At 34.4% G+C, this 16,785-nt stretch overlaps 1 protein-coding gene and 1 long non-coding RNA gene across 2 annotated transcripts; one reads left to right on the plus strand and one right to left on the minus strand.

The window, feature by feature from the left end:
• Positions 1-305: 305 nt before the first annotated feature.
• On the minus strand, positions 306-5,619 carry LOC129891482 (uncharacterized). The gene is made up of 2 exons (XR_008767200.1): positions 4,615-5,619; positions 306-598 (listed from the first exon to the last, which is right to left on the minus strand). It is a non-coding gene; the product is annotated as an uncharacterized LOC129891482 (long non-coding RNA).
• A 3,883-nt stretch (positions 5,620-9,502) lies between these two features.
• On the plus strand, positions 9,503-13,504 carry LOC129891483 (wall-associated receptor kinase-like 1). Its single transcript, XM_055966865.1, has 4 exons — positions 9,503-10,762; positions 11,226-11,354; positions 11,670-12,064; positions 12,385-13,504. The coding sequence occupies exons 1-4, from the start codon at positions 9,835-9,837 to the stop codon at positions 13,249-13,251; spliced, it is 2,319 nt and encodes a 772-aa protein (XP_055822840.1). The 5' UTR covers positions 9,503-9,834; the 3' UTR covers positions 13,252-13,504.
• The last annotated feature ends 3,281 nt before the right edge of the window (positions 13,505-16,785 follow it).

A 16,785-nucleotide genomic window follows, 5' to 3' on the forward strand; every position in this document is an offset into this window, starting at 1 on the left:
TATAGTCAGCAATAGATTTATTGCTTAATTTCTGAGTCATGACTAGAGTTAGCTTGATCGGAGTGTTCAAAGTCTATGTCAACTAGAGTTAGTTGGGGTAGTGCGCAATAGTTGTATTGCTTATGTCACGCCCCGAGAGGGTACCCTAGACGTGGCCGACACTCGTAAACCATTATTGGCTCCCAAGTGAACTACTTGTCCTGATCACACATCCGTTCATTCATTCAATCAGTGGAAGACTTAAAATAACGATGTAATTAAGTGGGCAATTCCAATCAACAATCTAGCTCAAGAAAAAAAGGACATGGGCCAACAAATCGAATTCCAATCTATGTCATTAAAATAGTCTGACAAGAACAATTCAAGAAAATAAAATACTCAATCGACCCATTACTATCTAGTCTATGAACCTCCATCACTACTATCTAATTGGTGCCAATGACAGGTTCATGGCTACCTCAAATCAAAATGAAAAGACTAAACTCGACACAAGAATAACATAAATGGTATCCTCCGAATGTAGGGGAGGACTCACCAATAAGCTGAGTGTGAACAGATCTTCAACGGTGCGCCTATTGATGATTTTTTAAATCTGTCTCTGCATCATGAAACGATGTAGGTCCAACTGGACGTCAGTATATGAAATGTACGAGTATGTAATATGACAGAATGAAACATGCGTCAAGATAGAATAATATCGGTTCAAATATCTCAAGTCAGAAAGATAAGGGAGACTCAATCAAGGTGTCATAAGTCTAAAGTAAGATCACAGTTTAGACAGAGACCAATCATATACAATCCAATTCAATCCAATCATTTACAATTTAATCCAATCCCATCATATACAATCCGATCCAATCCAATCCAATCGTATACAATTCAATCCAATCATGTACAATCCAATTCAATCCAATCCAATCATATACAATCAACTCAACAATAAAGTCAAAGGACTCAACTTAATAGATATGCAAATTAGAATTTAGCAATGTTTTACAATTCAACTCAATCATCTACAATCTCAATCAAACCAATCATATCATGCGCAATCCACTCAATGAGAGTTTCTCTAACCGACAACCATCACCTATGAGCTAATAATGTACAACAAGCCGACATTGTTGCCACGTCCGTTCAATACTTTGTCAGGGTATGAACGAATCAGCCAATCATGGATCCAATAATCAGTCAAGTCCTATCATGTCAGGACAATAAAATAGAAAAACATTCGATTTTAATGGTCCAATCCTCTCCTACATTGGCTATGTAGTTCATGGGATTCGAGTAGGGACTATACTCTTACCCAATTCGGTGCTCGATACTCCTCCCAAGACTCAATATTCGCATATCTATCAGGTGAGTAAAATACTCAAAATACTCAAAATCAACTCATTTAGTCTCATTGGACTCTTTTCAAAACTCAATCAATCTGGTCTCATTGGACCTTCTTTCAAAATCAACCCATCTCAATTATCAAGCTCTTCTCTTTAAATTTGATACAATCTCAACTCAATGAATGCATTTAAAACATAGTTTTTAACTCCGCAACTCAATCTCAAAATAGATGATTTAATGTAATAATGCTCAACTCGTTTATATTCAAAATATTCATGCTTAAAATAATAATTAAGAGACTTCTCAAACTCAACTCATGCTTAAACTCTTTCTAAATCAAAGATGAAAATATTCATTTTTTTAAACTCAAAATGGTGCATAAATAATTTATGCAAAAATGTTCACAAATTATTTTTAAAACTACTTTTCAAACAATCATTTATACTCAAGATCCTCATATGACTCCAATCAAATCCAATTATGCAAATCATATCATGTAGTCACATTAGACTCCAATCCATTACATCTCAAAACATCATCATTACCATTACATCTTCATCAACCATTTCACTTTTTAAAGATGAACATTATTTTTATCATCATCAAACATCTTGCTACAAAATCCTTATTTAATTATATGTTCAATTTATAGAGACACAAAGGACATTCTAGCTCCACCAAGATTTCGTTCCTATTTATGCCATTCATATTCATAGCTATCCCAATTCATTCTTTTCATTCCAATCAATACATATACATAATCATTTGCCGTCAATATGTAGCTATGGTTTATGAAATAAAATATGAAAAGTAATTATTCAAGAATTCAAGTCATGAAAATCATCAATCAATTAATAACATGTAAAAATATTCTAGAGTTTAGGAAAAATTCAAGAAAACATTCATATAAGGTTCAAGTCTTTCACAATTTCCATCCAACACATCTATGGGGCATATGAAAGAACTCAATCCATATTTTAAGTTAGCCTTACATACCTGGAATAAAGATTATCTCACCAAAAACCAAGGACATGGCTTGAAGATCTTGAATCCTAACTCTTCTTCTCCTTTTTGGTCTCTTCTCTTAAATCTCCTAAGGTGACGGGGAGGAAAACCTCCTTGGATATTATGAGGGAGTTGATTTTCAGTCCCAAAACGACTAGGGTTATACTTGGGATAGGTGGGGAAAAGTCCAAAATGCCCTTTATCAAGAAAAAATCTAAAAAACGGGTTCAAAACCTTGCAGGCGCTATAGTGGCGCGCCGCGCTAAAGGAAAAACTACTGTAGCTAGTTTCGGGCGCTATAGTGACGCCGGGCGCCACTCCAGCGCCAGACCTGAAATCGCTGCAGTGATAGTCTATAGTAAAATGATCATAACTTTTGACTCCAAACTTAAAAAATGTAATCTTGGTGGAGTTGGAAAGAAGACTCAAAGACCTTTAATTTGATAGGCCATGGGTCACCGAAATCTTAATATTGTAAAAGTTATGATCGTTTGAAGTTTACCCTTATACGGACTCATTGGAAAACTTAGCCGATAGAAATTCTTTGGATTTGGCTTGGTGTTAGAGATCCCTCATGAACCTAAACCACATCTAATACCTTTCAAATAATTAGCAATTGATCCCAACTCATATGTACAATTACAAGTCATTTTAAGTCTATACGCATATGAAGAATGGTTTGAGTCTTGACGAAAAATTTTGGGGTGTTACATTATCTCCCCCTTGGAATTATTCGTCCTCGAATGAAGATCAACTGGAGCTAGACTCGATGAATGAATAACAATCAAGACTTAATCAAATCAACCAATCGACCAAATCAAGAAATCTAGACAATCAACTATCCAAACTCAAGAATAGACAAATCAATTCAAGTCAAGAGTAGGGACATTACCTTCATCATTCTCATCATTAGGCCCAAATAGAACATCGAAACTCTATCAATCGAATTATTCAAACATCTAGATCATCAACCGTCGAGCTCCAATTCATGAGTGACATCCCCAATCCTCTTCACAATTTCGTAAGGCCAATATATCGGTGCCCAAACTTTCCTTTCTTTCCAAGCCTCATAACACCCTTCACGTACATCCAATAATTCCCCCAAAAGTGATCAATAGCCTACTACTATCACCCTCATAGAAACAACCACACACTCAAGCCTATCACTCTAACCACCTCTACCACATCTAAGAATTGACAAGCCTACTTTAACACTTCTACCTCCATTATTGCATAAGCTCTTACCCAGAGACATACTAACATACTCTTACCTATCTATTGCACATCACAGGTCTCATCTCGCTCCTCTTCCACACCTCTATCCTCAAATAGACAAGTACAACACAACTATCACAATCAGGAAACACTCACTCTCCCCCATTTACTCTCACTCAACTCAGTCTACTATCATCAACATGGGGGGCACATGGGTCTAGGCCATGGGCATGGTGCTCATACATACAGGAGGAATATAGTATCACCTCAACTAAAGTGTTAGGAAAATGCAAGACGGAAAAACATTGATGTCTCATCCTGATCAACTCATCACTATCGAAAGCTCAAGACTTACTTTGGTTCATTACCCTATCATCTCCCTCTTAGCTTAAAGGCAAGAGGCCCTCTATTTATAGGAGAAGAAAACGCGTAAGAAAATTACGCGTTAATTTTCTACGCGTTGTTTTTTTTCTTTTCTGTCAACATTTGTTTTTCAACAAATGTTGCATACACGTTTTTGATATAATTCAAAAAAGGAGGCAATAATTGTTGACCAAAAAGGGCAGCAATTGTTGACCTTTTGTTTTTCTTTCATTCTTCTACTTAAAAATTTAATTGAGAATCAATTAAGTCTTCATACCATCCTTTCTACCCAATTACTGCAATGTTATGTTTCTGCTAGACCAATTACGTGAAGACTTAATTGATTCTCAATTAAATCTTCAAGTGGGAGAATGAAAGGAAAACAAAAGGTCAACAATTGTTTCCCTTTTTGATCAACAATTGTTGCCTCCTTTTTTGAATTATATCAAAAATGTATATGCAACATTTGTTGAAAAGCAAATGTTGACAGAAAAGAAAAAAAACGCGTAGAAAATTAACACGTAATTTTTTTACGTGTTTTCTTCTCCTATAAATAGAGTATCTCTTGCCCTTATTTATATCATCCCAAAAAGAGAGAGTACGAATACAAAGAAAATTATACTAAAAAGAGAGTTATACTAAAAAGAGACATAAACTGTTACAATCAAATAACTAAGAGAAGAAGAAGGGTATTACCTTTTTGAGAGCAGCGGACTAGAACGACGACTTCGAAGCGACTCCACCACCTATAAGCCGAATCCAGTGAAGAAGAACTCCGAATTCGAGAAGAACTGGAAAACTCAAGCTTTTTATGCTTCTAAGTTAAGGTTTCGTCGAGCTATTTGAGAGATTTTCGTTTTGAAATTCTCTTCTTTTAGATCATTTTTCTTAGAATGAATCCTCCTCTTATAACTATTGAATACTCTATATTTTCAATGGTTCTTTTTTTTCTCCCCTTTCAATGAAAACAAGCGTTGTATTTATAGCCAAAAATAACTGATTTGAATTTCAAAAGGAGCCATCTGAGAGAGAGAAAAGATCAAATTTTACAAAACTCAAAGAATATCAAAACATATCCCTGAAAATTTGAAATTGATCTAAACGGTTTCTGATTCGCATTGAATTTCGGACAAGAAAATATGAATCAAAGGCAATAACGAGGGCTCTATGAAATCTCAGAAATGGAGAGAGAATGGAAAGAAATTACCATTTGAGCGGTGATTTTGCGATGTTTGTCCGAAAAATTGACGCGTATGTGCGCATCTGATAGCATATGCTGAGGTCTTTTGTTGGGAATGAATTAAGTGGGAATTGTGATAATGGGTTAATGTATTGGTGGGCCTTGGAATTATTGGAATTGGAATTGGGGTAATATGAGTGTGTCGATTGTTGTAGTGGGAATGATAATTGAATAAGTTAGTGGGGTTTTGTTGTATACGTGTAAAAGTGGGAAATGGATTATTGGGTAATTGTGCTTTGGTTAGTGTGGTGTGCTGTTGGATTGTAGTGTTGTATGGGTGTAGGATTGGTATATATTTGTAGGAAATTGTCTAGTTTAGTGCTATGTATTGATGTGTTGTAGTGTTGTAATTGGGTAGGTTAGGTGTTATTGGTAGGAAGTTATTTGGTTGTAGGTATTAATTAGGAAATTCAACTAAAAATTTAATGAGATGAATTAACATTAATTAATTAACGAGTTTTTTAATTTCGACAAAGTAAATTATTGATTTAATTTTTAAACTAATTAGCTTGAATAAAATCTATTAATTAAGCCAAACTATTTAACAAAATATTTAATTAAAATAAAAAATTTTTGAGACGGTATTCGAATAATCACAAAAGTAGTAATTAAGGATATGACTATATATAAATATATATGTTCCAAAATTATATAAATGAAAAAATTAATTAAGAATAACAAAAAAATATTTTGGATTTTTGCAAGCAAATTATTTTAAAATTGTTTAAAATGAAGAAACTCAATTATTAATTTATGTTGTGGAGGATTAAAATTGGATGTCAACATCGAAAATTTCAAGATAGTCACCAACATTGTCCCACTCTTATGTGGCAACACTAATATATTGAACATGACCAAAAATCTAGTGCATCATAAGAGAACCGAGCACATTGATGTGAGACATCACTTTTGAGGGGCAATGTCGAGAAGGGAAATATTTGCATGAAATTTTGCAAAATTGAAGATCAAGTAATAGACCTCTTTACAAAGGCTCTAAACAGTGATCAATGCAAGAAAAATAGGCTAAAGTTGGGGCAGATCAACTTGAATTGACTCACTCAAGTTGATGTTATCAACCTTCTCATTGGCTATGATTAGAGAACAAGTATCCTTGTTAGTAATGTGTATCTTTTGGTCTAAATTCAGTCTTATACCTTTTGTAGGTATACACACATAGTGGACTAGCTAAGGAAGAAAAGTTGATGGGACAGACTCAAGGCAAGTATCCTTCAAAAGAGTTCAAGAGGGGGACCAGGTCCTTCCTCAGAGGTTAGTATCAAACTTATTGCTGTTTAAAATGCCTTTGAGAACTGTTAAAAAAATGTCATATGTCTTTTACAACCTCTCTGATTCGTTTTCATATATCTTACAATGTCTCAACCATCTTCTTCTTTTAATTCATCCCTTGAAAACAAGAACCCATATCTTTCCAAAAATTTAATTTTTGGCTTTTCAGTCATGTTGTCTATTTCCCTTCACTTCTCCCAAGACAACATTCATTCCTTCTAGGTCTCATCCCCTGATTTGGTTGTCTCTGACTCTCTCTTAGAGACAAATCTCTAGTCTCAACCTGTTCCTGCCCCCACAGGTGTAACTGAACGTATGTCTGAGGGTGACCTATCAGAAGAAAAGAGAAATAAATCAATTATCCTAGCGATTGAAAAAAAAGGGTAATTCAAAATTTGATCCAAATGAGTAAAACTCCTAGGCATTTTAGTGAGCAAGAAGCTCTATATTCCTATGCACAAGGTTATGACTTCAGGCAATGGAAAACATGGATTGACCTACAGTTAATTCTTGAACAAGCTGTTTTTCCACTACAAGATGAATCTAGCAAAAGGTTTATAGGGACAGTGAAGCAATCCTTCTTATTAACCACTCTCATTGAATGTGAGTGTGTTGAGGGAAGAATGGGCAACAAAACAAAGTCCTAAGTGTCAAGACTTTTTGGGACAACAAGAGAAACTGAAGGTAGAATCTGGAGGAGATGACTGTTGTTATGGCAAAGCGTGAGGCTAAAATTGCTAATTTGAAAGTCACCTGGCAGAAAGGCCTGACTCAGGGACCAAGTTGTGATGAGACCTTTTAAAACGAAAATGTTGATTTGAAGGCACAAGTTCATTAAATGTTGAAAATAAGAGTCTCATTGTGAAGTAGAGGACCTGACCAAACAATTGTTATATGCTTATGCGGATGAAAATGAGCGCATAATGATGGTTCTCCATTTTCTTCTTCCTCATCCTCTTTCTTCCTGGTCCTTCTATTTTTGCTTTCTATCCTAAGTGCATTTCTTTGCTATCTCCATGGCTATAACTGTCAGTTCCCTTATGCATTTTTGTTAATGCAATGTTTTTGATACTATTATGATGAACTAGGAATGAAAATTTGCTCTAGTCTACTATTATTCTTTTTTTGCTCTTGGCTAGTTCATTCTTGTTAGTGTTGCCCAATGGCCATGAATTTATTGAGAGTACATATTATTTTACTTGGTTTACTGTTCTAACTTTCTTATGATGCCAAAAGGAGAAAAAATATTAATGAAGATAGCTAGTTCAGATCAAGGAATCCGGCTCATATGACAGGGGAAAGGTAATATCGATAGGGGGAAAATGTTGTATCTTGGATTTTTATGACTTAACAAACTATTGCACAATGCGTGATACAAAGAGGGACATGAGAGACAAGAGGCGCATACTGATAGGGGGAATATGCAAGCAGTGACAATAATCGAAAAGGGGGAACAAACTTTATATAGTTTGTCATCATCAAAAAGGAGGAAAATGTTATATTTGTGTTTTGATGATTTAACAAACTATGAGACCTAGTAGAGGGACCTAGTCCCATGAGTAACGTCAACCCAAGACAGGATATTGGAAGTTAGCTATAAAGCTACAAAAGCTGAAGAGGTAAGTGGGCACAACAACAGAGGTTCACATTCGTATTTGATGATTGAACATATTATGGGACCTAATAAAGGGACCTTGTCCCACTTGTAATGTTTTTCCAGGCAAGAGATTGGAGTTCAACCGTAAAGCTGCAAAAATTGCAGAGGTTGGTGGGCATTGCAGTAGAGGCGAATATTCATATTTGTGTATCGAAAAATCATGGGACCTGATAGATGGCAGGTCGCATGAACATGGAATGTCAACAACGTATGAATACCTATTGTAAAAGCTGCCACTACCTGCACAATAGAGGACAGCAGACCTGTTCCGCCAATCAGAGGTTGTTTTTGTCCATACGTTAATACTTATCCTTGGACAAGAAACAACCAAATTTTTGCACATCGAGTATATACAAGCAAAAACCATTATTCTCTCAAGGAAGAACAACTTCCTCAAGGCAGCAAGGAACCTGATCGAGCTACTTTTGAAGAATAGTCTTTAGGTCGTTCCTTTGTTGTAATGTTGAGTCTAGTGTGCTAAATATTGTAAGATCAGTTCCTAATCTATAAAGAAATATTGATCATCTTTTCTTGTATCGGCTTTGCATTGAGTTCATAGCTAGAGTCAGCTTTGAAAGGTGTGTTTGAAGTTTATGTCAACTAGAGGTAGTTGATATAGTGAGTAATAGATTTATTGCTTAGTTTCCAAGTCATGGCTAGAATTAGCTTGATCGGAGTGTTCAAAGTCTACATCAACTAGAGTTAGTTGGGGTAGTGGGCAATAGTTGTATTGCTTAGGCTCAAAGTTTTGTAATAGAGGTATTGCAAGCCAAGGAGTGGAGAGGGTTAGTGTCTAGTTACAATAGGTTGTAATAGAGGGGTAGTGGGCAATAGTTGTATTGCTTAGACTCAAAGTCTTGTAATAGAGGTATTGCAAGACAAGGGGTGGAGATAGTTAGTGTCTAGTTACAATAGGTTATAATAGACTAGTTTGTTCTTGCATCTTAGTGAAATTGGGTGTGAAATCCTGTTAGACAGGTCGTAGTTTTTCCTCCCTTGAGCAAGGAGCCTTTCCACGTAAACATTGTGGGCCATTTTATCTTCTGCACTTAACTTGAGCATTCTGTTAACTGATCATGTCAAGGGACCTGGTCTCCTGACTCGTGTTGTGGACACATATATTTTTCTCTTATGATCCATAAAAAGATAAGTTTGATCTAAACTTTTTTCATTCACATGGGAAGAGAAAAATAAAAGATAATACAAGAATTTCGCTTTCTGTTTGAGAGAGAAATTCCATATAATAGAAACAACCATCCCATTATACTAAGAACCTGTGGTGGAGCCAGAAATTCAAATAAGGAGATTCAAAAAACTAATTCTTATGCCGAGCGGATTCAACTTATATATATGTAAAACAAATTCACTTTTCCCTATTTATATAGAATAGGTTTTCCACGAAGGGGGTTTATTCCCTTTTGCCTTTGTCGTCGTTAAGAACCAAAACCAAACAAAACACAAAAAACAAAGGAAAAAAAGAGTGAAGAGCACACATCCACATATATCAATATCCACAAGATATTGAAGGTATGTATCAAATCCAATCAAAGAGATGCTGGGCAAAGACATTTAAAAATCACATTATGGATTCCACCTGTAAAGTTATTACTTTTTTCATTTGTAATAATCCTTAACAGCTTCTATTTCAAAAGTATAATGATTGATTGCAGAATTGTGCCATTATAAGATATGATTCGACCACAGAAGGAGGCAGTAATACATACCAGTATACATGAAGATGCAGATTACCATGTGCTCATTTCTCATTCTTCTTATGGGGCTGCTTTCTAAAGAAATAACACAAGTTTCAGCTATAAGAATATGGTCATCATCAGCAATATTATCTTCACAAAAGCCTGGCTGCCCAGAAAGATGTGGCAACGTAACCATTCCTTATCCATTTGGAATAGGGAAAAAGTGTTACTTCAATGAAGAATTTGAAGTGAGCTGCAATAACAACACTGCTTTTAGTCATTTTCTTGGTGCGTCTGTGCAATACATATCAATGGACTCCATCACTGTTGATATAACTTTTGGTTCGAACCCCTACAACAAATCATCTGGAAAGAACATTTACAGTGATGAAATTCTTCAAGGAAATAGCGATGAGCATTTCAGTTTTTCCAACAAGAACAACTTCGTAGCCATTGGGTGTGACATTTATGCTAATGTCAATGATTTAGACACTGGTAGCAGTGTAAGTGGATGTGCTTCTTTCTGTGACAACTCCACCCATTATGTTTCATCCTCTTCAGCTTCATCATCATATTGCACTGGGAATAACGGTTGTTGTCAGTCTGAATTTTCAAAAATAGTGCCAAGAAAGTTCGGTGTGTCCATACAAACAATGAACACGGAGAACACATCATGGAGATCTAGCAATTGCTCCTATTTCTTAATTGTGGAAAAGGGAAGTTCTAAGTCTGACTTCACTAAGTTACTTGGTAAGTGCAAACAAGATGACAATTACAAAGGAAGGATGGCGCTGGACTGGGTAATTGGCAATGTTAGTTGCGACAAAGCCATGAGAAGGCCAAAAGATTATGCGTGTAGACATAACAGTAGGTGCATCAATGATACTACTAGACCTGCTGGGGGATACCGATGTGATTGCTCTCGTGGTTATCAAGGCAACTCTTACCTCCCTCATGGATGCCAAGGTACTAATTCCCCTGTCCATTTCACTCTTTTTTTGGGATTTAACTTGGGCATATTACTACCTCTGTTTTAGCATATGTATCTTATTTTCGTTTTTATCTGTTTCAACAAACAACGTCGTTTCTATATTTATTATGTTTTTAATTTCGTATCCTTATATATTCCTCTTAATAAGACTCCATGACATGGAATGTCTAAAGTACTTTTGGTGCTTTATAGGCACCTTTGTTTAATATCACAACAAGTGAAATCCCATAATTATTTAGTCAACAAGATCCAAAATATTCTTTAAATTTTTAAATTTAGTGCAAAATCAAACTAAGACATAAAATGAATCAAGGGGAGTAATAATATAACAATATCCCACAGTAACCCTTTATTTTAGTTTGTTTTAGCATGTAACATATCTTATTTTCTAGGTTACTTATCTCAGTTTTTATGATGATTACTTGTTAATTTCCACAGACATTGACGAGTGTGCAAGTCCTGAAAGGAATCATTGTCCCAACAATACTCGTTGTGTTAATACTCCTGGCAGTTACGTTTGTGAGTCAAATAATGAGAAGCATATGCTAGCTAAACAACTCTCCTTGGGTATTGTATAACTCTTTCTTTGTCTTCTCTTTTCCCCTCTTGTTTCTTTGTTAAATTTAAATTAAGCTTTCTATAGCTTTTTATTTGAGACAAATTACTCCTTTGAACTGTCCCAACAAATGATTCATGATCCTTTTCAAGTTATGACCTAACTAAAGACATTATAGCTAACTGCTCTTCAGAAAATTAGAAGCTCAACTTAATATAAGCTTTAAAATTACAAAGGGGCCTGGAAAAGCATTTACAGCCCTTTCTCTTAGATTCTCAAAATGAATTTATGTTTGTTTTAGATGAAATTGGTTTGCTCACAAGCAGGTATTGGAGCAGCAATTACTTTTGTAATCCTGGTAGCAGTTTGTCTTTGGCTACGCAAATGGCTCCGGAAGAGGGAAGAAAACAAAGCTAAACAAAAGTTTTTCAAGAGGAATGGTGGATTGCTTTTGCGACAACGTATTTCCTTAAATGGAGAAAGTAGTGGTGGCTCTTTGCCAAAGCTCTTTTTGAAAGAGGAGTTGGAGAAAGCAACAAACAATTTCAATGAAATTCGAATTCTTGGTAAAGGAGGACTTGGGACTGTTTACAAAGGAATGTTATCAGATGGAAGCATTGTAGCTGTGAAGAAGTCCAATGCAGTGGATGAAGATCAAATTGAACAGTTTATAAATGAGATACTCATTCTCTCCCAAATAAATCACAGACACATTGTCAAGGTACTGTTGATTTTTGTACTAGGCTCTTGCTACCATTTTATTATGAATGGAAGAAGAGAGCAACACAATTGAGGATAAAAGAGTGAACAAATAATATTAGAAAGACTCTATACTCTTACAAAATAACACACTAGACTTACACACACAGCGCAGTTGCACACAAAGCTACAACATCAACTCGTGCTCCTATTCACTTCAACCATACTTAATGAACAATTTAGGATAACTCATTAGTCACTCATGAACCAAAGATAACTCAAAATACAATTGAACCTAGCACTTAATCACCATTTTAACATTTAAGTTTACTATTTCAACAGGTACTTGGTTGTTGCTTAGAAACCCAAGTCCCATTATTAGTTTATGAGTACATCTCAAATGGAACCTTGTCATTCCATATTCATGGAAACCTCAGTCACAGTTCTAATCCTACTGTCTCAAAATCTGAGTTGGATAATCAGATTCTTCTGCAGCCAGCAATAATATTAACATGGGATCATCGCTTGAGAATTGCTGCAGAAATAGCAGGGGCACTTTCTTACATGCATTCATGTGCTTCTACTCCCATTCTTCACAGAGATATAAAATCAAGCAACATATTACTAGACGATAATTTTAGAGCAGTGGTTTCTGATTTTGGACTATCGAGATTATTGTCTGTTGACAAGACTCATTTAACAACAGTGGTAGGGGGTACATTTGGTTACATAGATCCAGAATACTTTCGATCAGGTCAACTTACAGATAAATGTGATGTCTATGCTTTCGGTGTAATTCTTGCAGAGCTTCTAACAAGTCAAAGAGTTGTCACTTCAAACAAACCAGAAGATCCAGGTTTGGTCATCCGTTTCACATTATCATTGAAAGAAAATCGTATAATTGAGATTGTAGACCCTGAAATTGTAAAAGAAGTTGAGGATGAACATACGATTCTTGCTGTGGCCAAACTTGCCAAGAGATGCTTAAATTTTAATGTAAGGAGAAGGCCATCCATGAAGGAGGTGGCAGCTGAACTTGACCAACTAGGAAAAATGAGGCAAGATCTGCTTCATAATGAGAGTTTTCAAGATAACATTTCGCCAAAAAGTGAAATTTCATGTAGTCATACTTCTGATTGTACCGAAGAAGATAATCAAAACTCAGAGTCTCACAATGAAATGCATTATGACAGAAAAGGAAGCTTGTAACTTTCACAATTTCAAGTTTTATCTCTTGTAATTGTAATGTTGAAGTAATTGCATGTATGGACACTTAATCAAATGAAGATTAGCATGATTTGCATTAATATTTAAGTCGTATATATGATGAAATTTATAATAGGTTTGTTCATGGGATTTGGTTCGGCTTTCATCAAAAGCAAAACAAGACCAACTATATAGCTTTTTGGGTTTTGCTTTTTATTGACAAATAAAATAAAAATCCAATTCATTCAATCTATCAGAGTTGTGGACAAACTTTTCCATATGGTAATGTATGTTAACTACAATGTTTAGCAAGAATTGCACTAATGAACGAATTTATGATATATGAAATATTCTTATGTGAGAAATTTTCTCCATAGTACATGATAATTATTCCCTTTCATTAAGCTAACTTACATCAATATATACTTTTAAGCCTACCAATTTTTTAAATTAAACTGAATAAACAAATGAAGCCCAATTTTTTTTCAATATAAATGTAAAACTTGGAAATAAACCTTATCAATGATATATTTCTCTACCTTTAATAAGGCTTAATAGTTCAAGATCTCCCTGAACTTGATACCTTTTGAACTTTTTTTTGTTCTAATTACTCCTTGAGCGTGGTAATTTGATAGCCTTCACCCCTTGGACGTCCTTAGTTAAAGGAGGTGTGCTACACTCATTGCCATGTGAATGTTTTCTGTCCAAGTGACATTTATTAATATTAAGATATATTCTTTTACCCTTTTAAATATTATTTCGAGCCAAATTTGTGAAAAAACGGTTTGGAACTACATTATTTAGGCTAAAAAAATTTATTTGGATAAATATGATAGAGGTTCGCCTAAGCTTCTTTTTTCCTTTTTTTACAGATTTAGACAGAAAAGGAATAAATAAACAGTTGAAACAAATCATCATTGCATCTATCATAGTTGAAAAGTTTATTATTTTGGCTAAATATTTTTATTTGGTTAAAAATAATGGAGCTCTAGCAATTTCTTTTTATAGATTTTACCCGAAAAAGAAAAAGAACAAAGTTGAAATAAATAGTTGTTTGTCTCTAAATAAAAAATAAAAGAAAATTTACACATTTTTCATAAGTAAAAAGAAAATTTACACTTGGAACTCCATTATTTTGACAAAAACCTTTCAAGTGACTAAAATAATAGAATTTCAGTCAAGTCGCTTTTACAGATTTGAATTGGGAAAAAAATATATGGTTAAATATGTGTGGTATACTAAGAAGTAAGAAAAAATACACAATTTTGAAAAAATAAATTATCGTATATGACTATGAAGATTAACTGTTGCAAGATACCCCACTTGCAAGCAAATTTTTCAGCTTTTCTTCACTCTCACGTGCCTAAAAGAGAGTGTATTCATGTTCGGGTGTACATAAACCGGGTTGGTTCAGATTTTTTACAAATCAAATCAAACCATTTGAGTCGGGTTATTAAATCTATAAACCAAATCAAACCAATAAAAGTCGGGTTTTTTGATATTAAATTTTGTCGGGTTTTTCGGGTTTTTTCGAGTTTTTCGGGTTTCTCGGGTTTTTTGATTTTTTTCGGATTTTTTCGGGTTTCTCATAGTATCAAATAAAAAGCACAGAGCAGTGCTTCTTAAAAAGAGTTCTAGTACAAAATATCAACATATAAGATGGAGGCACAACACTGTTTGAAGTTTTAACTTTATAATATAACTTTATAAGATAAGTTTTTTTTGTATATTATTTAGATGGGCTACTCAAGTCCAAATCTAAATGAAAGAAAGAAAACAAAAATTATGAAAAAAAATTTAAAAATATTTATAAATTACATTTTAATAAATATTTTTATGTATAACATAATTTAAAAGTAGTATATTTATAATCGGGTCGGTTTGGGTTCGATTTGACTTTTTTTAGTTAAAACCAAACCAACCCTATAATGGTCGGATTTTTTTTCCAGTTTGGTTCGATTTGTCGGTTTGGTGCGGTTTATCGGTTTGTCTTGTACAGTCCTACTTTTTATATATCAATGTTTAGTGAGTGAAGATTATAATAATACCAAGTTCAGGGGGATAATTAGGACAAACAATAGTTCGGGTGTACACCGCACAAAAGGTGTCAAGTTCAGGGTGGTCCCGAACCTTTTTTTTGTTGTTGATAAAGGTAATGTAAGGGTGATCCCGAACTAAGCCTTTTAAGAAGTATTAATAAAATAATATCAAATGACAATTTGTTTAATAAATCTTGCCTTGTGAAAATAAAAGACAGCTTTGGAGTACTTTAACAATTCTTGCTAAGAAAGTGATCATACACATTAAAATCACGCATTTAAATAAACAATAATGGATCCTCTATTATAGTCATGTTAAGTATATTATGTTCCATGCAAGAATCATGAATATTTCTAGACTAAATTTTATAGAAGATTATATAAAATTTTAGTCTATATGCTTACTGGTAACATAATGTTCACAAAAGGGTAGTGAAACCTTTTTGAGCCCTGGAAGAAGCTTTTGCTCAGCAAGAATCTTTAAACCTTAATCCGACATATGACCAAGTTTACGATGCTACAATATTGTTGATTCTTCAAATGAACTTTCTGACGTGGTTGATACTTCTTCTTTTTGGTGTGTTTTACCTTTAAGCACATATAGATTTGTAGCACGTTTTTCTACTTTGATCACTACAAGCGCTCATTTGAATATTTTCATGACTCCACTATGAGTCTTATATGAACATCCATTATCATTTAATTATCCCAAAGACAATAGATTCTTTCATATGTCGTACCTCTTGGATGGTGCATACTGTATCATCATACATCTTTATTTTGATGGACCCAATACCAATAATATCCAAAGCATGATCGTCTTCCATGAACACAGACCCTCCTGAGATAGGATTATATTAATGGAACCATTCTCCCTAAGAAGTCATATGCCATGTTGCTCCTGTGTCCATGATCCAGACATCAATGAAACATTTTCTGCCTTCATTATTTGATATTGCTTCACTACATAAAATATCGTCATCATCCTAGGTATTTGCAACATTCTCTTGAGCATTTGATGATTCAGGGTGTTTACTCTTCTTCTTGAATCGACAATCTTTCTTGAAGTGCCTTTTGTTTCCACAATTGTAACACTTGATATTCTTCTTACTCTTTGATTGAGATCTACCATGATTATGATTCCTACTGGGGCCACGTTCCGTTGGTCTTCCTCTTACCATTATCAAAGCTTCAGCTTGCTGAGAACTTGCTTGTCTATCTTCCTTATTTTTGCGCCGATTTTCTTCTTCTAAGATAGAGGCTACAATTTCATAAAAAATTAGACTATTTGTATTATTTTTTAGGTTGATGATGAGTTGATCATACGAGTCAGACAGACTTTGAAGTAGAAGTTCTGCATGTTCAATCTTCTCTATTTTGCAATTCATTATTGTAAGTTGTGAAAATAGAGTATTCAAAGTATTGATGTATTCAATAACCGACATAGACTCTGCCATTCGAAGAGTATACAATCTTCTTTTTAAGAAGATTTTATTAT

Source organism: Solanum dulcamara, chromosome 6 (assembly GCF_947179165.1).
Source record: "Solanum dulcamara chromosome 6, daSolDulc1.2, whole genome shotgun sequence".
Classification (NCBI taxonomy): domain Eukaryota; kingdom Viridiplantae; phylum Streptophyta; class Magnoliopsida; order Solanales; family Solanaceae; genus Solanum; species Solanum dulcamara.

Coding starts and splice junctions, on each gene's coding strand:
- LOC129891483 (XM_055966865.1), top strand. CDS start 9,835: ATGAAGATGCAGATTACCATGTGCTCATTTCTCATTCTTCTTATGGGG. Junction 10,763..11,225: donor CCTCCCTCATGGATGCCAAG/GTACTAATTCCC, acceptor TAATTTCCACAG/ACATTGACGAGTGTGCAAGT. Junction 12,065..12,384: donor ATCACAGACACATTGTCAAG/GTACTGTTGATT, acceptor CTATTTCAACAG/GTACTTGGTTGTTGCTTAGA.